Source organism: Fukomys damarensis, unplaced genomic scaffold (assembly GCF_012274545.1).
Source record: "Fukomys damarensis isolate Sample0158 unplaced genomic scaffold, DMR_v1.0_HiC HiC_scaffold_14, whole genome shotgun sequence".
NCBI lineage: Eukaryota > Metazoa > Chordata > Mammalia > Rodentia > Bathyergidae > Fukomys > Fukomys damarensis.
In genome coordinates, this window is record NW_022900926.1 from 37,579,642 (window position 1) to 37,604,158 (window position 24,517).

A 24,517-nucleotide genomic window follows, 5' to 3' on the forward strand; every position below is an offset into this window, starting at 1 on the left:
GGGAGGGGCAGATGCCTTCCTACCCCAGCCTGGTCTTTTTGCCCATCCAACACTTGCTTACTGAGCATAGATCAGACAAGACTGAGAGTGTGGTCTCAGAGACTGGAAAGAGCCCACAGGCTTCTGGCAGTGGTTAGATATCAGTGCCAAGTCCTAGAGTCTCTCAGTATAGCGTCCAATTCAAGGATGTTTGTGACAATGATGTGCAGAGTTAATTGATGCTTCATTCTTACTTTTTTGTTCAAAACATCCATTTTGGAAATCTTCCCTTTTGCTATGAAGAATACTTTGGAGACTAAGGGTGCAGAGGTTGGGGGTGGGTTTGAGTTTATCTTCCACCATGCACACTTTTTCATAGACTATATAAGACCCATGAAACTTAAGGCTACAAAACTGAGGGAGGAAAAGAAATATAATGAAGGAAAAAAATTAGTGTTTTTTGAAACCATGTCTTCTAACTGGTAACTATTTTTTAAATATTTCATTCTTCTCTAAGAATCCTTATGATTTTCAGGGCAAGTAATTTCTTTGGTACCGGGATTGAACTTGGGTCCTTGCTCTTGTGAGGCAGGCAGCGGAACCACTAAGGGCAAATAATTTCAATATGAGGAGAGTTTACTTATCTTACTTTTCATGTAATCAGTGACTCTTGCAGATCTGAAAATGCATTTAGGCCAGACCCAAACCTTTCTGTCTCCATGTATCTTAAGATCTAGCCCAGTTCTAGGCACAGCAAGTAGAAATAAAATAAATATGTAAGGTATGGGAATGAATAAATGCATGAATGAATGAAGTCTTAACCCACCATACCACTGTGATCATGGCCTATGATAACATGTGCTGCACCCCTTACAAATGTGAAGTTGTTACTAGAGTTACCAACATAGTAGGGTTTCTCTGTAGGAACTCACATCACAGAGGCCAGCAATTGGTCAAGCCCCACTGTGAAGGTCAAAATATTGTTCTACTTAGTTAAGATGTAAACAGAGAGGTAGAAAAAAACACACGTTTAAAGCTTATTTACTATATATGGATAAGATATTCATAATGATGTGTCAAAGCAGTTTACTTTCTTAGCTTCATCAAACACTTTCAATCATGACATACAATATTGCAAGTTGTTTTGAGTCTGGCAGGTGTGGGTTTCATCCTGACTCTTCAGTTATTTGTGGCACATGCAGGTAAATCCCTGTAATTCCCCCAGTTCAGTGTCCTCATCTTTAAAATAAGAGTATGAATTCTTGCCCAGAAGTGATTGAGGAGTTCAGTTAAACATATAATTTATAGAAAGTTCCTCTCACAAATTGACTACTCACTAGGGCTGGGGAGTTAGCTCAGTGGCACTGCACTTGCCTCATAAGCACAAGGTCCTTTGTTCGATCCATGATACCAAAAAGAAAAAGCTGATTACTCATTAAATACGATTGTTTTCTTTGTTTATCCAGTTTATTTCAGCTTAAAAATTAATAGGCATGCTAAATTAAAATTTTTTTGTAGGATAGGAAATAAAGTTTTGAAAATAATGGAAAGAGAACATTATGCTGTGTCCCTGCCCCCTGCCTAGATTTTGGTCATCACCACGAATCAGTTCAGCTTCGGATGACACAATCCCTCCTGTATTTGCCTCATAATTTAAAAAAGTAGCTCCACGTCACATGATCAAAGCATAGTTCCGAGTGCTGTGTGGGCAGCTCCAGCAGGTGTGTGATAGGCAATGCGGTCATTGCGAGAGAGGTCACATTATAGCATCACAGCATCGTCCTCCTTCCTTCCTGGTGCTCCTGCCTCGGGGTGGCCCAGGAATTCCCATGTGAGGTTGGAGAGCTCAGTCCTGGCCCACCATACTCAGGAGGCATCATGCCTATTTAGGTACCCCTTTTTTTTCTCATTGAGTTTATTGGTACATTCTAGGTGTACAGTACAGTTACATTCATCATTCGGATCTTGTACCTTTACATGACAGGTCTTGGTGCCTTATTTTTAATTAAGGATATTTACTTTCATGCTTCTGAATATTTTCTCCCAAATTTCTCAAAATATTTAAGGCATTCTGCTTTGGTCCTCACTTTCATCCTGGATCATCTTTTACAGCCACTTGTGTCTGTCTGGAGACATGTATCCCTCAAAACTTTGCAATTCTGCAGACCTCTCTGGGTTATAAAGATTTGTCTTTAGTAAGCTCTGTTCAAAGGAATTGGAAACAAACTTTGGGGAGACCCATAGCTGCTAGCAGAGCTATTTGTAGTTATGCAGATCTAGAAACAGCTTTCTGTTGTCTTCCCTTTACAGCTTTAGTTGGGAATTTAAGATGCAGTTATCTAATTGGGGAGAAAAAATGCACTTACTCAGACCCTGGGCCCTGGGGACACTGCCATTCATAATCAGCCCTGACCCTATTCAGTCCTCGGCTGTGGAATGTGGCTGTAGCCCTGTGTGGTACAAATGGCACTAATGGCCTTAAAAGACATAAGCCAAATGGGACCATTGGCCTAGGAACTAGCCAGATCCTCTGCTTAGCGCAAGGATCCCACTGTATTTTGCCCAGTTCTGGGAAAATATGTTTTGGCTATGTTTACATTGAGTGAATATACAATTAAAAAATTGAGGAAAAAAAACCTGAAGTTTCTTTTTGTGTGATTTTTCTTTTCTTTTAGATGCTCTACCTGTTTAGAAATAGGTACAGTCTAATTACTTTTGCCTAACTTTCTCAAAATGTAGCATTTCTATTCACCTTAAATATGTCTAAAAGTAGTATAAAAATGCCTAAAGTGAAAATTCAAAACATCCCAATTTCAGAATATGAGGGGTAGACTGTCATCATAAGGATGGCATGTAGATTTATCAATGTAGAAATTCAAATGGCTTCACTGTTGATTTCTTGTAGAAAATTTGTAATATGAATTTTAGCTTAATCCAAATGCTTTATTGAAGAAATCAGGTATAATTTTATGGGCTACAACTGCATATTTAGCATTTATTTATCTATTTCTTGGTATCTGGGATTGAATTTGGGACCTTGCGTTTGCGAGGCAGGTGGCAGGCAGCACCACTGAGGTAAATCCCGGCCCTTTTTAGTGTTTAAATAAAGACATCTTCAATTACACCTGGATGTGGTCTTAAACAATCATTGTGTTCAGCTACAAAGAAACCATGGTCATTAAGAATTCAGATTATCCAAAATATATTTATTCTGGACATGTAAAATGTCTGAGGAAGAAGAGTTGCTTTTGTGCAGTACCAGGAAACATCTTTCAGAAATTAAAAAGATTTGAATACTGTTGAAGTATTCAGTGGACTGACTTCTTCATTAAAGAAAGTTACATAATAAATGCTAAATTAGGAATATAGAAATAAATGCAAAATTAATCTACATTAGAACAAGCTCCGAGAATAAGAAGGGAAGGATTTGCTGGAGACTGGCAGAACAGTGGCTCTTGGGATCTGGCAAGGGCTATAGAGGCATCATTTCAGACTGTGGGCCATACTCAGTTTCTCTTACACTGACCCTCTTCCTTGTGCTTTTTAAAAACAGCTTTGAAAAATATAAAGCCATTGATTTGGCTCCTGAGTTGGCATTTGCAAGCCTCCAATCTAGGACGTTAATTTGATGGGTTTTTTTCTGGGATTTAATGATAGAAAGACAAATTGAAATAAAAAATTTGGAATCAAAAATACTAAAGCTGCCTTCTTTATTATCTTGCATTCATCCATTTAAACTACACACTGATTGGGTCTAGTTCTTATATGCCAAGTTCCTAGTACAATGCCTGACATAGCTTAGATTCCCAGGAAACATTTGCCAAATGATATTATTTCTTTTTTTTTATTAAGTTTATTGGTACATTTTAGGTATACAATACAGTTACATTTATCATTGGGATCTTGTACCTTTATATGACTTATCCTGGTTCTTATTTTTTCCCCATTCCCCAGCCCTCCCTCCACCTCCTCCACCCCTCCCTGTTTACAAAGACATTGTTTCCATGTTTTTCCTTTTCTCATATCTTTTCTTTTCCCTTTTTCCCTTTCCCCTACCCCTCCCACTTCCTCTACTCTTTTAGACCTTTTCTTCGTATTGTACAATATCAGTTATACATTTTGATCCTTATTTACACTTTTAGTTTTTCATACCAGAGAAACTATTTGGAATTTACACATGTGTGTCTTATTAATTTTCCCTAAGAGTATGGTATTTCTTATTGTCATTTGATTCTAGTACTGAAAGGATGACTTCAATTCTGAATGATGGATTTTTACCACCAGGCTTCATAGAAATGTTTCCATGAGTTCCCAGTTTTCTGTAGAATTTAAGTATGAAATCCAACAGATACAACTGATCAAAACTATTGCCTTGATAAGGAGTATTATGTAGAAAGAAAACACAGTATTAAAGAGTGAAAATAAGTCGGGCGTGGTGGCACATGCCTGTAATCCCAGCACTCAGGAGGCTGAGGCAGGAGGATTGCTGTGAATTCGAGACCAGCCTGGGCTACATAGTGAGTTCCAGGTCAGTCTCAACTACATAGTGAGACCCTGTCTCAAAAAACCAAAAAACAGAACAAAGAGTGAAAATAACTAAGGAGTATATATACCATGAAGGCTGCTGATTTTTAAACATGTTGAAGTCCGTTTTAGTTGTTGGGTACCCCAATATAAAGTAATGGCCTTAACCGAAAAACGAGAACTTTTTTTTTTCTTTTTTTCGTGTTTTTTTTTTCCCGTTTGCTGCTCACTCCTCACTCCCATGGAGATGAAGGGTCCACTGTGCAGCTGCAGAACCGGTCGTTGGCCTACCAGTCTGAGCTGGTCTTTCTCCTCCCTCTTCTCCCTTTTGCAAAAATGTCACATCCATCATCCCATTTCTTTAAAGAAACCTATGTACTTCTCAAACCGTCCAATAAAATCAGTATAAACCCTTCAAAACTACTTTAAATAAATTGAATTTTGGTTTTTCCCTTCTGAGTCAAAATATTGGCACAAAAGCAAAGGGCATAATGAACTAGTAATTTGCAAAGATTCATTACAGTTGGCTCCGAGGTATTCCATAATTATTACTTTCTTCTGTCACTAGAAGAAAAAAGACAGAATGTCTTACATAAATACCAACAGAAGTCTGACATCTGCAAACCCGTATCTGATTTTTTTATTGATACCTCCACCCTTGTGGATTTTAGAATCCCTCTGTGACAGAACTTGATGCTGGCAGGACTTGATTCCAAACTTGGATTGTGAGCTGACTTAATCTTGCTTTTCCTGGGCTCCCCTCCTTTAGTGGGCTAAGGTTTCAAGGGCCGGCATTGTACGGAGCTTTCTATTGGGAAGAGCTGGGACCTATGGATCTGTCCGGGGGCAAGAGGACTCCTGGGCCTCAGCTGTAGCTAGCCGCTATCCTTCCTTGCAAATAGCCGAAGAGACACTGGCTGTGAGCACAGGCACCTCGGCACCTCCCTCCAGCCCTTCCCCGCAGCAGCTCAGCATGGGGTGTCAGAGATCATTAAGGGGCATCCTGCTCCTCTCCCTCCACACCTGTGACTGGTTCCCTGCGGTAATTTTATGGGCCGTGAGGAGGCAGGTTTGACGCCGGGACAGTCTTTGCCGACAGCTGCAGACGAGTCAGCTCTCCAGACAGTAAAATGTAAAGAGGGGGGAGGGGGCCACCTTTGAAGTTTGCAAAAAAGCCTGACTTTGACCACTTCCTTTTTCCTTTTTAAATGGGCGTCCCAGGTATTATATTGGGAACAACTACCGGCTAACTTTACAAGGAAAGACGCGCTGCCTCATATCGTTTTGGAGTGGCCCTTCGTGCCCAGGAACATTGGGACAAGCGCATGAGAAATGTGCTGTTGACCTGGAGGCACTTGTCCAAGGGCCACGCTGTGCATGTACAGGGACGTGTACACCCGAGCCCGCTAGAGTCAAGGGGAAGGCCAGGCGGCAAAGCCACCTCCAGGTTTTCTTCGTGCATCTTTCCCATATCTCCTCCCTGCATTCCGCCTCTTGCTTTTGGCCTTAAGGAGTGACAGGGAATAATCTGAAGCTGTGGGTTTGTGTTTTCCTTTTGCCTCCTTATCTGAATTTTAGTCTCCGATGAGTGCTTTTTCTTTTCACTTTGCTTTCAGTATTTTTCTTTTGTTGTCTAAAAAAATGGATCCTAGAAACTCCGTTACTCTGGGACTTTTTCCCCCCAGTACTGGGGATTGAATGCAGTACCTTCACATTAAACTATATCCGCAGCCCTGTTTAATTTCAATTTTGAGGTGGGGTCTTACTAAATTGCTAAATTGCCCAGGCTATCCTCAAACTTTTGATCCTCCTGCCTCAGCCTCCCAGAGTGCTGGGATTACAGCTGTGTATTACCACACCCTGCTCCATTTCTGTACAATGGAACATTTCAGCCTTGGGCCAACTGCATTTGATGTGGCAGGAGAACCAATTCTCTGCAGAGGCTCATGTCTCAGGAATAGCCTGAGCAGACCATGAAAGCACTGCTCCCTGTAGACTTTAGTCCTCAGTAATACAATATTGGGTCGGATGAAATGAGCTTAGGACAATAGACTTTTCTTTCTTGCTGAGAGGGTGTGAGAGCTCCAGGCTCTCTTTGATGCCCTGGAAGCTACCAGACCCAGAGTCCCCAGCTGAATACTGCTGCCGGATCTGATCTCCACCCTCTGGGTCTCTTCAATTTGATTGAGGACGCCAATGTCCAAGGGGTCCCAGAAACATGGCCCTTATGTCAGGAGTTTTTGTTAGGAAGGAAAATATGCTTAAAGGAAAAAGTATTTAAATAATTTACTGGTGAATTTGAATTCACAGTTAGTATAAGAATTGGTTGGGCCTGTAATCCTAGTACTGTGGGAGGCTGAGGCTGGAGGATCATAAATTTGAGCCCAGCCCAGGCACCTTAGTGACTTAGAGAGACCTTGTCTCAAAACTAAACACAAATAAAAAGGGCTGGGGATGTGCTAAGGTGCAAGGTTAAATCCTTAGTACTGAAAAAAAAAATGGACTCTGCTCATATTTGCAAGCTTTTTCTGTTAATAGCTGGATTGTGACATTTTAGGCTGTGGGGGTAGGAACACATCTCCTCTCTTTGTAGCAGCGCTTGGTCTTCATCACTACCAGAATAGTCCTTATACACAGCCATTCCCCACACCATTGTGCACATCACCTACCACTAAGCTAACCTAGGCCTTTCTCAGTCAGTCTTCCCCATCCTGAGCATTTGCTTCCAGGTGTGAGTGATCTCCCACCACTCACCCCTTGTTTTTATTCTTACCTGCTTAAAGCATCTTTTCCAATAGCCACCCAGTCCCTCATGCTGGCTCCTCCCTTTCCTGTCCTCCCCCTTCTCCTACCTTCTGCCTGTTACATCCTTCTCTTGTATACCAGTGAGTTGCAGATCGCTAGGGCATGGGAAATCTATGTGCCCGAGGAGTCCCCTCAAAACATGGAGAGTGGATAACTATGTGACATTACTGCATTTCATATCATATCTCAGAGTCACCCTGGTGTCCTCTGGCTTAGGGAGTGCTGCTCATCTGATGTTGTGATGTAGGAAGCCTCCCACCTTTCTGAAGGGAGCTATGTTGCAATTCAGCAGGGGAAGCCAGTATTCTCCAGGAACCAGGATGGAGTGCTCAGCTGCTTGGGACACTCTGCAATCATGCAGGATGATACCAGTCCACAGCAAGCCATATCGAACAGCAGTGGACCACCATAGGACACTGAGGGACCCAAGGGAACCTATTGACCAGCTTTGTGGAAAGATAAGGCAAGGCAAGGCAGTCTGATCTGATGGCTGGTCAGAGCTAGTCCCAGTGGGTGGGCTACAGCCTCCTTGCAATGTTTCAGATTTAAGGAGAAAGCCTCTAGTTTCTCGCTGTTACTGTGATTATCACCTGTAAACTATTCTTTTTTGTAAATGTTCTTTTATCAAGTTAAGGGAGTTCCCTTCTATTTCTAGTTTGCTGAGAGTTTTTATCATGAGCAGGTTTTAGAGCATCTACTGGGAAAGGGTTCTGGTAAAGAGGTTCTTTAGCCTGTTAATGTGAAGGATTACATGAGTTGATTTTGTAATGTTGAACTAGTGTTTGAGAAATCACATTTGATCCTAGTTTATAATTATTTTTATACATTGCTGGCTTTGATTTGCTAATATTTTGTGAAAGGATTTCATTTTTTGTCTTGTGGCTTTGTCATTTGCCCAAGCACTGTTTATGGAAAAGGCTGTCTCTTCACCATTGAATTGCTTTGGCCCCTTTGTAAACAATCATTTGAGCACATTTGGTTGGTGAATTTTTGGTCTCTTTAGTCTATTTCACTGGTCTATGTGTTTCCCTCTACTGATGTCATAGTCTTGATTATTGTAGCTATATAGTAAGCCTTTGCATTGAGAAGAGTAATTCTTCTACTTTTCTTCTTCTTTATTGTTCTTTTTTGCTATTCCACACAAGTTTTAGAAAAAGTTTGCCTTTGTTTACAAAGATTTGGCTGGAGTTTTGATGGATTGTATTATACTTAAGAATCAACTTGTGGAGAAATGTCATCTTTACTAAATGGACTATTCCAATCCATGAGCGTGGTTCAGCCATCTTTGGTTTCTTTCACGAATATTTCATGTGTGCTTTTTTAGATTAATACATAAGATTTCATTTTCTTTGGGGCAACTATAAATGGTATTGCATGTGTGTTTTATACTTCCACTTGTTTATTTTTAGAATATATAAATGCATTCAATTATTGATTATTGTGTATTTTTCCCATATCCTGCAATCTTACTGGTCTCATTTATTAATTCTGGGAAGTTTTTTGTTTGTTTTGCTTTTGTTTTATAGCTTGCTTGAGACTTTCTGTATAGACAGCCATAATATCTACAATGGAGATAGTCTTATTTCTTTCTTTTCAATCTTAATGGTGCCTTTTCCTCTCCTTTCCTCTTCCCCTTTTCTTCCTTCCTTCCTTCCTTTCTTCCTTCCTTCCTTCCTTCCTTCTGTTCTTCCTTCTCTTTTTAGTTGCTGCCATCTAATAGTAGGATGTGTAGTAGTATATTAGTTTTCCTTTCACTGGAACAAAGTACCCAACACCTACAAGTTAAAGAAGGAAAAGTTTATTCTGGCTCATGGGATCAGAGGGCTCAGTCCATAGTTGGCCAACTTCAAAGCAGAAACAGCATGGTAAAAGGGTATGGCATACAAAACCCATGGTAGCCAGGAAGCAGAGAAAAAGAAGGGACAAGCTGGGGACAAGAAAATACCATTCCAGGTAAAATCTGCAGTGACTCACCTCCTCCAGTCAGCTCCCACCTCCTAGCAGCTTATTCACCTGCAAACTCGTCAATGGGCTAATCCTCTGATGATCATGGTGCTTCCAGATCCAATCACCTTCCAAAGCCCCACCTCTGAACAGTAAGGACGTTTTAGAAGTAAACTGTAACAAATACTATATTGAGTAAGAGAGGTGAGAGCAGACATCCTTGTCTTGTTTCCAGTATTAAAGGAAAGGCACTCAGCCTTTAATCATTAAGTATCCTGCTAGATGTGGGTTTTAGTGGATGCCCCTTTAGAGACTGAGAAAATTCCCATCTATTTGTATTCATGAGTGGGGACAGGATTTCATCAAATAGATTCTGGTATCAGTTGATTTATTTGCCAGTTTGATATGGTAGATTTCACACTGATTTTTGAATATTGAGCCAACTTTGCATACTCAGGGTCAATCCTACTCAACTGTGGTAAACTATTTCTTTTATTTATTGCTGGAATGGATTAGACTCAATTATGTTTTGCTGAAAAGTTTTGTATCTACATTCTTGAGAAAGATTGGTCAGCAGTTTCTCTTTTTTGGGCCATCTTTTCTAGCTTTTGGTATCAAGGTAATGCCAGCCTTGGGAAGCTTTCTCTCATATATTTTATAGTTTTGTAGAGGTGGAAGATTGTGTTGTTAAAAATAAGGTATACTTGAAATGTATGTGGGTTGGAGATTTCTAAATTCAATTTCTTTAACAATTATAATTATTATTTTACTTTAATATTTATAATAATAATTATTATATCTTAATAATGAATTATAATTAGACTACCAAGGGAGCCAGGTGTGTAGTGCATGCCAGTAATCCCAGCACTTGGGGGTGGAGGCAGGAGGCCTGCCATAGGTTTGAGGCCAGCCTGGGCTACATAGCCAGACTCCATCTCAAAACAACAACAACAACAAAAGACTGTCAAGGTTATCTTCTCAATCTCGGACAAGATTTAGTTATTTCTGGGTTTTAAGGAATAGGCCATTTCTTCTAAGTTGTTAAATTATGAGTATGATGTTGCCATATCCATTATCATTTATTTTTCCAACTTTATTGACTTATACTTGACAAAAATTATATGTGTGTGTATGTTATACAACATGATGTTTTGATATGTACACTTTGTGAAATGATTTCCACTATTAAGCTAATGAACATAGTCATCACCTCACACACTTACAGTGAGAATACATAAGATTAACTTTCTTAGAGAATTTCAGACATATAACACAATATTAACTATTGTCACTGTGCTGAATTTGTTCTCCAAAACTTTTCATCCTGACTCTCTGAACCTCTGTACTTTTTGACAAACATCCCTCTATTTCCCCACTCCTACACTCTGACAACTGCCTTTCTACTTATTTTCTGCTCTTATGAATTTTATTTTTTTAGACTCCACATAAAAGTGAGATTATGCAGCATTGTTCTTCTGTGTCTGCTTTATTTCCTTTAAATAGTGTCTTTTAGGTTTATCCATACTGTCACAAAGGACAGGATTTCCTTCTTTCTTAAAGCAAAAATAATATTCCCTTTGGGTATATTTATGTTATGTATATTCATTTTCTTTATCTAGTCATTCATTGACAGTTTGTTTCCATGTCTTGTCTGTTGTGATTAATAGTGTAGTGAACCCAGTGGTAGTGGGTGGAGCAGGTATCTCTTTGAGACCTGGATTTCATTTCCTCTATATTTCCCTAGGAGTGGGGTTGCTGGATTATACAGTAATTCTATCTTTATGTTTTTGAGGGTGTCCATAATGCTTTCCCTTCCATTTTACATCTCTACATTTACATTCCAGACAGTGTGTAATGGTTTCCTTTTGCCAGTTCTTCACTAACATGATCTCTTTTGTCTTTTGATCATAGTCATTCTAATAGGTGTGAGGTGGTATCTCATTGTGGTTTTGATTTGCATTTCCCTGATAGTTGGTGACGTTCAGCACCTCTCAAATACTTGTTGGTGATCTGTCTGTGTTTTGAGAAACATCTGTTCTGTTCCTTAGCTCATTTTTAATCAGGTTATTTATTTATATTTCTTACTGTATGGAAAGGGAGTTGAGAAGGTCAAATGCAACACTGTCTTAGAGCTTACAGAAAGGCCTCCTCTTTCCTAAGGGGCAAAGCACACGGATCTGATGGGAAATAAGACCCTTGAAAGGGATGACATAGCTCCAGGGCATTGAAGGCACTGAAGATATGGATAAAAGACCTCACCACAAATGGAATCAAACACCTCAAAGAACACTAGGAAAATCAGCAGTGATTTTAATAAAACAAGTTTAAAAAAGCAAGTCCATGAAGTCCATGTGCTCCGATCTCCTGTTACTCACTTCTCACTCGGAGCACCCATGTCTCCATGGCTATGTGGCCCACTCTGTCTTGTTCACCTATTGTCATGGGGAGGCTGAGGTCTGGGACGTGGCTCAGAGGAGAGGTGGTGTCAGGCAGGAAGATGTCTGATGGCAGAACCCTCGTGTGAGCAGCTGGGGTGAAGGCTGCAGGTGAGAGTGGGTCCAGGTACTCAGGGAACAAAAACAGGCTGGGGCAGCCACTGGCCATGGCAGAGCTGTCACAGGGGCTCACAGAGGTGGGGATGGGGCCAGGCCAGATGGCCAGCCTTTTTGTAAGGGTCCCATGAGGAATTGAAAGGAGTAAATGTTTAGCTTTATCAGTTAGTATGCATTTGATCCCACTATGTGTAGAAGCGAACTAGGGCAACTTAAACAGCACACCAGAATGTCTCTTGATTTTCCTCAGAGGTGGTTTGAGGAAAAAAAAAATCCAGATAAGTTTAAAGGAAAGCTGAGACCTGAAATCCCCAAAACCTGTAAAGCGAGCAGCAAGAGTAACAGTCACGTGTGAGGAAGAAGGTGCTGGTACTGCTATGCCTCTGATGCATTTGGTACATGCTCAGTCAGGAAATCCAGGTCCACTCACTCACCAGAGCGGGCGTTCTGCAGGATTTGACATTCTGTCCCAATATACAAAAGATAGTCCCCGGACCTGTCAAGCCTGAAAGCCTAAACAAGGAAGCACAGCCTGTCCATATCTCAAAATCAGAAATGAGATTATCACTGACATATAGTAGGATTTTGCTTTATGCATTCAGATACCAAATGATAAAGCAAGTTTTCCACTTTTTATGTTGTGAGAAAGAGGAGCAACATAGCTTGGATGACAGTATAAATAAATTGTGGCATTATAAAATGCTTGTAAAAACATCAGTTTTTTTTCCCCCCAAGGACTTTCTTTCTCAACTTATGGAGTGGAGGGAGAGGTGCCAACAGCGAGAGACTGCAGGAAAACCACCGTGCGGACAGGGGGAGGTGAGCGTTTAGGGCTGGACAACTCCACAATCCTGGAGCCATGAGTCTTTAGGCACTCACCCTCTCTCTCTTTTTTGGTTTGTTTTTGCTTTTTGTTTATTTGTGTTTGAGGTACTAAGGATTGAAAACAGGGCCTTCACCCTGGATAAAATCCCCAGTCCTGTTTAAAATTTTATGTTAAGACATGATCTTACTAAGTCACTAAGTTGTTGGGTTTGAACTTGTGAGTTTCCTGCCTTAGCCTCTCAGGATGCTAGGATTTTAGGTTTGTGCTACCACACCCAGTTTCCATCTGGGTCTATAAATTTGTTGAGACAGGGTCTCACTATGTAGTTGAAACTGACCGGGAATTTACTGTGTAGCCCAGGCTGGTCGAACTCACAGTAGCGAGAGACTGCAGGAAAACCACCGTGCGGACAGGGGGAGGTGAGCGTTTAGGGCTGGACAACTCCACAATCCTGGAGCCATGAGTCTTTAGGCACTCACCCTCTCTCTCTTTTTTGGTTTGTTTTTGCTTTTTGTTTATTTGTGTTTGAGGTACTAAGGATTGAAAACAGGGCCTTCACCCTGGATAAAATCCCCAGTCCTGTTTAAAATTTTATGTTAAGACATGATCTTACTAAGTCACTAAGTTGTTGGGTTTGAACTTGTGAGTTTCCTGCCTTAGCCTCTCAGGATGCTAGGATTTTAGGTTTGTGCTACCACACCCAGTTTCCATCTGGGTCTATAAATTTGTTGAGACAGGGTCTCACTATGTAGTTGAAACTGACCGGGAATTTACTGTGTAGCCCAGGCTGGTCTCGAACTCACAGTGATCCTCCTGCCTCAGCCTCCTGAGTGCTGGGATTACAGGTGTGCCTCACCATGCCCGGCACCCCATCTGGGTCTTTAAAGCATTTTAACTCTAGAGAAAGCCAAGGGGTTGGAGTTCAAAGAAAAATTCAGAAGTAGCATTAGTGGAAAGGAAAGAAAGAAGCCCCTTGAGTTTTTACCATGATAGCAATGAAGCCTGGCAGAGTCCAGGACAAAGTTGTTTCTTGGCTCATTTGTACTTGTTCTCTCTCACCTAATAGTCTATCACCTCAGCATCAGTTGGCTTCTACTATAGTTTTCCAGCTATTTCTATTTCTTCTTATAAGGTAATTTCTATGCTGGGAATGTAGCTCAGTGGTAGAGCACATGCTTAGCATGCCGAAGGCCCTGGGTTTGATTGGCAACACAGCAAAACAAAATGAACTTCATTTTCTTAAAAATGATATAATTTATTTTAATGTATTTGAACTTTAAAACTATCATCCCAGGCATTGTACTTGCTACCTGTTGAACTGTGTTATGTCAATGTCATCGCCATGTGTCTTTTGGTCTTAGGCTGCTTTTTCTAAGCTCACACGTTCTCCACGGATATTGGCAATATCTTGTTCATGGATTTTTTTGGAAACCGAGAGAGAGAAATCTGTGTGGCTAGCATACTTAGTACATTTTAACACACATTACAGGTGTTACAGATGAAAACCATAGAGAACAGTAGAGAACGGCATTGACTCATCATAAAGAACACAGCTTCTGTGTGCAACATGTTGATTTGCATGTTGAAGATTTGAAATATATGTCCTCATCCTTGACAATTTCAAATTCTAGCTGCAAGCTGAAATATGGACATAAAGAATTCAAAATAGAATATGTCTTACAGAACAAGATCATTTGTAAAACGAACAAGAAGGATTCCCGAAGTAGGATATATCTTAGATGCTTGCATCAGATGTATTCTACCTCCCTTGCTAACATGGAATTCTCCAGAAGGTAAGTGCCTTTGAAATATACAGTGTGTTTAAATAGAAAATGATTACAGCTAAAGACATATTGCCATTAACCACCCTCAAAATACTGCCCTTCACTTCACACACGTGCATCCCATTGTTCTTGCCACTTTCTGAAGCAGTTCTGGAGTCCTCTTTCCTGAGTGTCTTCAGCTGTGCTGTCCTGGCTGCACAACTGGATTGATGGTCTGAATCTATTGAAAATGTTTACCTTTTATGGTAATTTTTACCTTGGGGAAGAACCAGAAATTGCATGGTGTTAGATCTGATGAATACAATGGATGAGGACACACTGTGATGTTTTTACAAACCTGCCTTTTTGTTGGGTGCCATTTCATTTCATTTGGTAACAGCATCCACCCTATTTTTGTTCACACTTTCTAAAGACATGAAGGAGCACTTCCAGAACTGCTTCAAAAAGTGGCAAGAATGATGGGAGAAGTCACTTGAAGTGAGGGGGAGTATTTTGAGGAGAATTCATAGCAGTGTGTCTTTTACCGTAATAATTGTAAAAACGTAAACATTCACCATATAGTACAATTGTATATTAATGCTTTTTTTTTTTCCTTCAGGGCTGGGTATGTAACCTTGTATGCCAGGCAAGCACTTTACCACTGAGATACGTGCACCCTTAGCCCTTCAGCTGTATTTTATTTATTTACTCTTAAATTAATTTTTTGGTATATTTTAAACATACATAATGATCATATTCATCATAGGGAATTTGTACCTGTACATAATATATCTTAATTCTTTTTTCTTCCATTCTCCCTCCCTTCCCTTCAATCCTTCTCCCCCTCTTCATTTACAAAACTTTGTTTTATTACTTTTTCCATTCTTTTTTAATTTTCTTTATATCTATTCCCTCCCTCCCTCCTCTCCCTTGTTCCCTTTCTTTCCGTTTGAATATTTTCTTCCTACTTCCCAATATCTATCCTCCTTTTTGGTCCTTATTTACCCTTTGGGGTTCTCATACAAGAGAATTTAAGCAAGTGTGTCCATTTTTTTTTTTTTGTACTGGGAATTGAACTCAGGATCTTGCACTTCCAAGGCAGGCAGTGGAACCACTGAGCAAAACCCTGGCCCTCCAATTTTTTAATGTGTATTTTAAATATGTTTTTTCACAGTTATCTTTAGTCATTTTACTTTGAAATATTAAAGAATTGCTACCCTATAAAATATTGCTAAAACTATTCTTTAGAAAAATAAAAACATAAAGTGTCATCACAGGAGAGAACCTGGCATAATATAAACATAAAAGTAAGCAGAAATAACCCCCGTCAAGAAATTTAGGAAACAGAAGCTGGAGAAGAGAGAGAAAGGATCATTATCTTTGCTCTTGACTGGACATTGTAAAAGGGTGTTATTCATATAAACTTAACCCTCAGGAGGTCTGTGCTGATCTGAGAGATACAAGCAAAATCTTTTTAAAAATATTATTACATGTATCAAGTACTTAGATTCAAAGTCACGAAAAGCCATGCAGTTGTACATGACTAATGTTAAACCATATTGGGCTTGAACTCAGCTCTCCTGGTCCTGGTTCCATGTTGCAAGTATTCAGGGCTGCTCCTCAATATGGCCATGTAAAGCTCACACACAGCCCTGCCAGCCCTTGGACTGAGCAGGAGATTTCTCTGGAGACAGAGAAACATGTGGCTTTCCAAGGAGGTAAGACCATTTCTGGATTAGGATGAGCTGAAGTGGTAGCCACCAACTCTAAAATGGCGGCCTTCTTCTTTCCACAGAAAATTCAGAGATGCCCCAATTTTGTTCACATGCAAGCATCAGGAAGTGTGTATGTGTGTGTGGGAGCTCGCTGGAAGAGGCTGAGTGCTTCCTGAGTTAGACCCTGAGCAGCTGAAGCTCCCCTCCCTGCCCCTCCCCCTCTTGTCCCCTCTTCACTCCTGAGACCAACTAGCCCACCTCTGGGATGTTTCCCATGAAGCAATTTCACAGAACGTCCACCTGGGAGACTCCTACAGCTTCTTGCAGTAAAGGAGTCACTTTCTGGTCTTTTGGGCGGGGTGGAGGGATGTCTCCCTCATTTAGTGACCAATTCAGGCCCCAGCTATTAGCATTTGAATCAAGTAGCCCAGCTGTTTTGATGGAAAAAGAGAAGCCTGGCCTTTGTTGTTGCAATTTAAGGGCTTCAGTAACTTTCTGGCCTCCTTTTATCAGGTGCAGTGGCTGGGAGACCTGCAAGGTAGAGGGAAATCAACTTCTGGCCTCTGAATGCAAATGGCCCCGCTCCTGAGGCTCCCACGAGGGGCCTGACATCAAGGACAGTTCAGTGGGTTCGAGTGCCTCCCCAACCAATTCTCCTTTCGCTCAGAATTTTCTAGACTATCTTCAAAATGTTCTTTGTTTAGATTGTCAATCCAGAGAATAATGGAAAGACAGCAAGACAGTATGGAAGTACTGGTGGTCCAAGTTTTTCCTCCATCAGCTGTTCCATATTTCCCGCGCACCAAGGGGCCTAAAAGCAGGAGGGCATGTGGCCTATCCAAGGGTACTCTCCACATAGCATAATACCTATCTCACAGTGCTGGTCAGACCCCTTGGGAGGGCATGGAGTTACTTGAACTAGTTGGTAATAATTTACACATGTAGGGATAAGGGCATTCACTTTCATAACTAGGAAAGTGATGAAATGTAATTAAAAGTTTAATTGTAAAAAGATAAAAATTTAAAATGTTTTAAATTAAAACTTAAAGTTTTAAAAGAAGAAAAGCCAAGCTTTTAAAAGTCCTTGGTTTGCTTTTTTTTTTTTTTCCTTCTTCTTTTCCTGTTGTTGCAGTACATTTTCACAGAGACATAAATATTTAGGATTCTTACGAATGCACAGGGCTGAGGAAAACACATTTGAAAAAAGAGTCTTTGGAAAAGTTGATGTGCCTGCTGCCAAACTCAGAGTTCATTTCACAAACAGACCCTGGAGCAATGCCTTCAGTCCTGGCATGGTTCCTTCTGTCAGGCCAGGGTCTCCAGCTCCAGCAAAGGGAAGGTGGTGGGCTAAAGGAGGGTCTGGGAAACATCAGGAGGCCCTGTGTGCCTGTGACACCCAAGACTTCAGCTCCCTGCATGGGAGGCCCTGCTCCTGGGCACACACAGAGATGCTAGTGGGGACGGGAAAGCTGCTTGTGGCTTTGGAACATCTCCACCATCTCCACTCACCAGCTACGTTTCCTTTGCTCTTCCAGCTCCACTGTCTGCTGCTTCCCTCCAACCCTTGCTGTAAGAGTGGCTTTGACTGCTCTCCTTTTACTTCTTCCTCCTCTTCTCTGCCCACCTGCCACCTCCAGAATGCCTTTCTCAGCCAGCCACCCTGCATGAGCTGTTTTTTTTTTTGGTACCGGGGATTGAACCCAGGGTCTTCATGCTGCATGACATTATCAGGCCTTTTTATTTTTTATTTTGAGACAGTCTCCCCAAGTTTTTTAATTGCCCAGGCTGGCTCCCACTAGTAATCCTTCTGCCTCAGCCTCCCAGACTGTTTGGATTACAGGTGTGCACCACTACAGCCAGCTGAGCTGGGGCTCAAGCTTCTTCCTTGAGCTGCCTTCGCCAACCTATGAGGTGGGAAGTACCTCAAAGGCAGGCACCTCATCTCCTAATTAGCGAGTGTCCTCTCACAGGCCTGAGTACTTCTCTAAAGAAAGCAATTTGTCAACCAGCTGTTTCTGAAGTTGATAAAAGACTGCGTGTTTGCTTCTGCCTCAGTGTTTGCTGTGTCGTGTCGTGTGTATGAAGACAAATGGCACCTGTCCTGTCCCAGCTGGAGATGGACTTACTTTTCCTTTGTCTCAGGCTGACCCCTAGCTCAGTCCAGGACCCCCAGGATTGGGCTGTCAGGCTCAGCTGAGTTGCAGGTGGCTGGTGGGAGTTTCACCCTGTTCAACTTTGCCTTGGAGGTGGAAAGGAAGGAAGATGTCCCCTGCGGCCTTTCCTATACCCTACTGGGCAGCTGGGAAGCACTGGGCTCTAGAGCCCATGACCCCCAAAACACAGAATCCCTGACGTAGTCACTGTATGTGCTCAAAGCACTGTTGTGAGAACCCAGTGAGACAAACAGAAAGATGTCACCACTCGCCAGCAGCGGCAGAAGGCTTTTCTTGAGATTGAGGCCAGGAAGTCACCGTTGGCCTGGGAGTAACCCAAGGTCCCCTGGACTCCAGGCTGGCCTAAGGAAATTCCCCATCAGACACACATTCTCATGGCCCTGTCCCCAGGATGGAGGCAAAGAGTCACTGTGTGCCCAGTGTCACGTCTTCACTCACATGGAGAGAGGTAAGAGCCTCTGCATGCTGGCAGTGTTTTCTCCCTGTAAGCATATCCCTAAGGTATATGTTGCGCACACAGCCCTGATGGTGACTATTGTCACACACTGAGATTCCAGACAGGCTCAGCACCACCCCTAAAGTGCATTCATGACCACAGCCATAATAGTCAGAGTAAAGGAAAGCCCAGTCTCTGGCTTTAACCCTGGGTGGTTCCAAACGGCTCATCTGTAACTGCAGGCTGCAGGAGAGCCAGCGTGCCTTGTCACCGTCACATCTCCATGGCCCCTTCAGGGATGAGCTCCAGTCCCTGGAACAGCAGCCACTGTGTACTCAAGGGGTGCTGGGCCTCATGGCTGCCTCTGTGTTTGCTTTTCTCTGTTTGGTGCCACCCGAGCAGGCTGCTGGAAAAGGACGGCCGCTTCGCAGATGTGCACATGGAGGGCAGAACTGGAGGTCTGGTCAGTGTCCTGTTGGTCTAGAGGCAGCACAAGCGACTCACGATTCTGTTCTGTCCTGGAATGGGGAGAGGGGAGGTCTGAGGGAGGCCTGGGGAAGCTGGGATGGGACTCCCACTGTCTGTGCACTGCGTGCATCAGACTTCATCTAGCAGTAGGCAGCAACTACTATGGGATAAGGGTGAGGATCTAGTCCATCTGTGTTGAATTATAATTCAGTATCTTGCTGTAGTGATGACCAAGGGACGGAGAGGTCCACTTGGATTGTAATGAAATAAAAATCTAATATTTAGTCAAACTTCAAATCAGAATAAAATCCAAATGACGCCTCTCCCTGTCGTTGGTCTCACTTTCTGCTCTTCTCATCCTCTCCATTTTTGATGGGTGAGCTGGAGACTGGCCTCCTGCAGGGTGACAGGATTCTGAGTGGTCCTTCTCAGCAATGAGGACCTCTTTTTCTAGAATAATGTGTATTAGGTAATAAAAAACTCTTTAAGTATGATTAAATTCACATTTTAATGATCATTGCTTATCCAAATTTCCTAAATTCTGTTTTAAACATTATTTCTCACACTTAGAATGTAATGAAAATGACAACAAAATATGGAAAGTATTCTTTGTTTCTGAAAGGTGGATTACATGGTTCCAGATGAACACAGAGAGCAGGAAGAAGCCCTGCCCAGGAAGACAGACACAGGAGACCCACTGCCTGCCAGTCACCAGCCTCAGGCACAGCTTGCCCTTACCTTCTTGAAATGCTGGAGCTCAGGACGTGCCTGGAGAGATGCCCTCCCCAAAAGAGGAGGACAACAAGTGGCCCTGCACGGCATGTGAGTAGTCAAACACAAAAAGCAGCCGAAAACAAACAGTTTGCCAAGTGCAAACAAACAAACAAAAAAGACACTGAGGCATTTGAGAAGAGTTTGGTGGTGGAGGGATAAATGGAATTGAGAATTTAGAAGCCTGAATTTACTATTCGTCTGGCAGGATCCTGCTGTAGGCCTCAGCTAGCCCCATATGCTCTCTTCAGGGACCTTTCCCAGTCCCTGAGGCGGGCAGGTACCCAGCTATGTGATCCTTACAGCCTCAGCCTTTGCTTCCCTGAGTCTACAAGGGGCAGCCTATTGTCTCCACCTCCTGCCTCCTGCCAGCCTCCTCTGATGTGGGACCCTGTGAAGACAAGGTTGTATGACCCTTTAAGGAATCCTCTGCTTCTAGTGCAGTTGCTGGTGCGCAGCAGTGTACAATGTCCCTGGAATGAAAAGACTGCTGAGCTCCTATTGTTCACCTCTGCAAGGTCAAGCAGTCACTAGTGCCTGACAGAGCTTGGGTGAGCCCTGGTTTCCCTCAATGTCGTGTGTTCAGGATACTGGACCACAGGTTTTTCTGAGGAAGGTGAACATAACACCACCTCTGGAACTGTGGGAGGCTCTGCTTTGTTATTTAAATAAGGCAATGCTGCCCATGGCAGGAGGCCCTGAGTGCTGGGTTCTTGGCACAGGACATGTCACCCCTTCAGCAAGTCCAGTACATGTACCTTCCCAGGTTTGACCCAATGCCCTGCTGCTCTCTTAGAACCCTTAGCCTTCAGAGGAGCCAGAGACTTATGTAAGATAGCAAAAAATGGGAAGCCTCAGTTTGGGGTTTACTCAGACAGAAGGTGCAAAAAATGACCAAAAGCTGTGTAATTTGGTGAGCTGGCCTCCAGCCAGAGAAAATCTAATTGCAGCTTGCAGTGCATGTAGGACGGACAGTGGTGACTAGGGTCCAATCTGATGAGGCTTGGTAAAGCCTTCAAACAAGACACTGGTGTTCAGGCTTTTGTTACTTTGGTGCCTTATCGACATCTGCTTGTCTTTTTTAAGTTCTTTCCAGAATGTGTGAAATGAAGAGTGTTAGTATTATGATTTGATTTTTGGACCTAAAAAATGTAGCAATTATGCTTGCTGATCACAAAGATGTAGCTTAACACCAGACAGGTGTTATTGGCAATCACAGGAGTTCAACTGTGCAGCGCCCTCACTCTGATGTAGAGGCAAAGAATGGTGAAGGGGTGGAAGTTTCTCTCCCTTCCAGAGCTAGGTCAGAAATGACCTAGATGCTATTCTTTTTGGCACCCTGTATAGTGCCATAACTGAGGAAGGACAGAATCATTTGACTCCTTATACCTATATTTTGTACAGGAAGTTGTCCTTTAGTTCTTATCTCCGGGTTGGCCCCAGATTCCATCCACTTATGGTGTTCTTAACACATATAGCAGGTGAAAATGCAGGAGCCACTAGTTTTGGTTTTTAAGCAAATTGCAGGACAGAATATATATATAATCTTCCACACAAGTACATGGACATACTGACATACCAAAGAAATGCACACACTGACATACATATCCTTGTCAGTAGTGATTTGTTAACAGTTCTCTGATAATTAGTTAGTTTTGTTAAAGATATGTGTATCTTGCTAGAAGCATATTTATCTTATTTAGCCAGACTCTGTGACATTCAAAACACCCTCTAAAATAGGAATTGTTAAGTACAAAATGCTAATCCAAATTTTCTGTTTCCCTCGTGGTGAAAATTTCCAGTTTGCACTAAAATGTGTGGATTCAAATAATCAGGAAGGAGATAGGGTTATCAATAAATGTGGATATACGCTTCATGCAAAATTCACAAGGAAAATAGTCTTTAGAGAGCCTACTGAATCTAGATATCGGATGGCAAGATTACTGTAGATTAAGCTGCTTATAATTCATAAACTTGAGGTGCAAACCCCTTAAAATGTTTTCTACATAATTATGTACATCTGAGTTTCTTGGAGAGGGGATTCATAGTAGTTTTTTTAAAAAATTAAATTCTTTCAGAGGTCTGTGATCCCCCAGTAGGTATGAGGTAGGAAAAAACCTTATATTTGCAGAAATACATATACATTGATATTAACACAATTCTGAGTTTAAATTGTTATAGAAGAACAATTTAAATGCAACCTTTAAAGGCAATCTCTTCTCTTCCCTTAGGCTTAAACTTCCCAAGTACTTGAGTGAACCTGATCCTCCCAGGATGACTACAGCTCCTGACATCCCTAAACCCCTGACCTTGGAGCACATGACCCTGACCCATCGTGTTGTGGTAGGTCTGTCCTGTCTTAACTGGGGGCGGAGGCTGATGGTCTATATGAAGTCAAAGGACACATGGGAGCAGGAGTCAGGATGTAGGAGAGGCTGGAAGGATGGGGTGTGGCCAGAGCAGGTGCACTATTTACCAGGATGTCCTATGGGCCATTTGCCCAGAGGTAAAGAATTGCAGGGGGATAGGAATTCCATAGGTATAAGAATTCCAAGGGTAATGGCAGGAGTTGCAGGGGAATGAATTGTTTCCAAGCTTTCTGATAAGGAAGCACAAATCACCAGAGGTTAGTGTTGAAAGAGGTAGTGGGTACTGCATCCCTATGGGTATATATATATATATTTTTTCTTATATTTGTTCTAGGAGGCTAAGACGGGAAGCCAATACTGGATTAACTATGTGGATAAATAATGAAGCTGTAGAATCATGACCAAATAGGAAGGATGAAGAAATGTTGACACTCTCAAACAGATGAGGAGCTGCTAACTTTTAAAAAAATTCAAAGTCATGATAAACAATGATGATGCTATCAAGTGAATCAATAGATAATTAATTACTTGAATAAGATCTTCCTTATAAGTGTGAAAACTTTATTTTGTAACCTAGAACCATGAACAAGACCAGTAGAAACAGGTGTCAGCAAGACTCACAGCATAGCCAGATAATGGAGATTATAGGTACAGAAGATTCAATAAGCAAGATTAACATGGCTAAATAAACTCAAAAGGAAGTTTTAAATCATGAATAGAGAATAGGAGCCTTGGCAAGTGAATTGAGAGTGTTGGAAAAAGAATGAAATAGAAACTGTAGATTGGAAAAATATAATATGTGAAAATAAATACTCAACGAGTGGGTTGAAAGTAAAGTAGGGATAGCTGAAGAAAGAATCTGTGAATTAGATCTGAAAAAGTGACTTGAAGGCCAGCATGAAGAAGCAAAGTGAGGGGGCTGGGACACATGAAAGCCACAGTGGAATGTCCACCAAGAGTGAAATCACAGTTCCAGCAGCAGTAATGGAGAGGATGGGGAAGAGGAAAATAATTTTCTGACTTGATGAAAGACACCAATTCTCAGTTTTAGGGAGACCAAAGAATCAGTAATATAATGAGTTCAAAGAATAGCACCAAATATGAAGTGAAGTTCCTCAAACCAGAGAGAAGAGACAGAGCACTTGTGAAGAAACAATACCCAGAAATACAGATATCACCACAGTAGGAGCCATGAGCAGTTCCCAGAGAATAAATGCAAAACCTAAGCAACTCTACAACTGTTAAATAACTCAAATCCAAAATTAAAAACCTGCCCACAAAGAAAATTCTAGGCCCATATGGTTCCACTGGCAACTTCTTCAAATACTTAAGGAAGAAATAATGTCATGATTTATACATAAACTCTCTCAGAAAATAGGAAAAAAGGCCATGTTCTGCAATATTTTTTTGTGAAGGCAGCATAAAGTCAATATCAAAACCAGAGCAAGGACGTTTATTACAGTGAAGAACAACACAGGGTAGTCTCACTCAGAAACAGTTGCAAAATTCTTAACAAAAGAATTAGCAAAGTAAACCTAGCAATAGGTTCATTTCAGTAACTTCTGCTCAGAGCCAAAATAATAGCAAATTATGAAGAGGAGGGGAATTCTTCAATCTGGTAATATACTTAAATACAAATGTAAAGTATGATTTATTTAGTGGTGAAATATTTAACCCTATTCTTATGTATTTTTTTTCAGCTTTAATTGAGTTTATTGGTACATTTTAGGGATACAGTACAGTTACATTCATTGTTGGGATCTTGTACATCCACATGACAAGTCTTGATTCTCATTTTTTTTTAACCCTATTCTTTTGAAACTGGAATAACACAAGGATGAACATCTTTTTCATTTCTACTCCATATTTTACTGAAAGTTGGACCTAGGTAATAAGAAAGACAGGTTTATGACAGCTATGAAGTTTGCAAAAGAAGACAGAAATATGTCTTTTAAATGGAAAAATCCTGAAGGATGTACAGATTAATTATTAGGATGAGGGAGTTTAGGCAGATTGTTGAAAAAAAGCGAAGGTGCAAAAATTACCTGTATTTCTATATACCAGAAAAATGCATTAATTTTAAAAATTTAACAAAAGACACCATTTACAGTAGTATTAAAGTAACCAAATGCCTATCAATGATTCTACTGAAATTGTGCACTTGGAAGATTATATAACATTTTGGGGAAAG

At 41.4% G+C, this 24,517-nt stretch overlaps 1 protein-coding gene across 2 annotated transcripts in view; it reads left to right on the forward strand.

The window, feature by feature from the left end:
• LOC104852780 overlaps window positions 1-23,962 on the forward strand; it is a 62,881-nt gene extending 38,919 nt beyond the window's left edge. Inside the window, exons 7-12 of one of the 2 annotated variants that reach the window (XM_010610565.2) lie at window positions 12,540-12,623; window positions 14,314-14,423; window positions 19,121-19,181; window positions 19,809-20,008; window positions 22,189-22,300; window positions 22,661-23,962. In XM_010610565.2, coding sequence (XP_010608867.2) covers window positions 12,540-12,623; window positions 14,314-14,423; window positions 19,121-19,181; window positions 19,809-20,008; window positions 22,189-22,300; window positions 22,661-22,708 — 615 coding nt within the window. In that variant the 3' untranslated portion in view covers window positions 22,709-23,962. The remainder of the gene's footprint in view (window positions 1-12,539; window positions 12,624-14,313; window positions 14,424-19,120; window positions 19,182-19,808; window positions 20,009-22,188; window positions 22,301-22,660) is intronic. The other variant, XM_033763330.1, reaches the window with a different exon arrangement.
• Window positions 23,963-24,517: the final 555 nt, after the last annotated feature.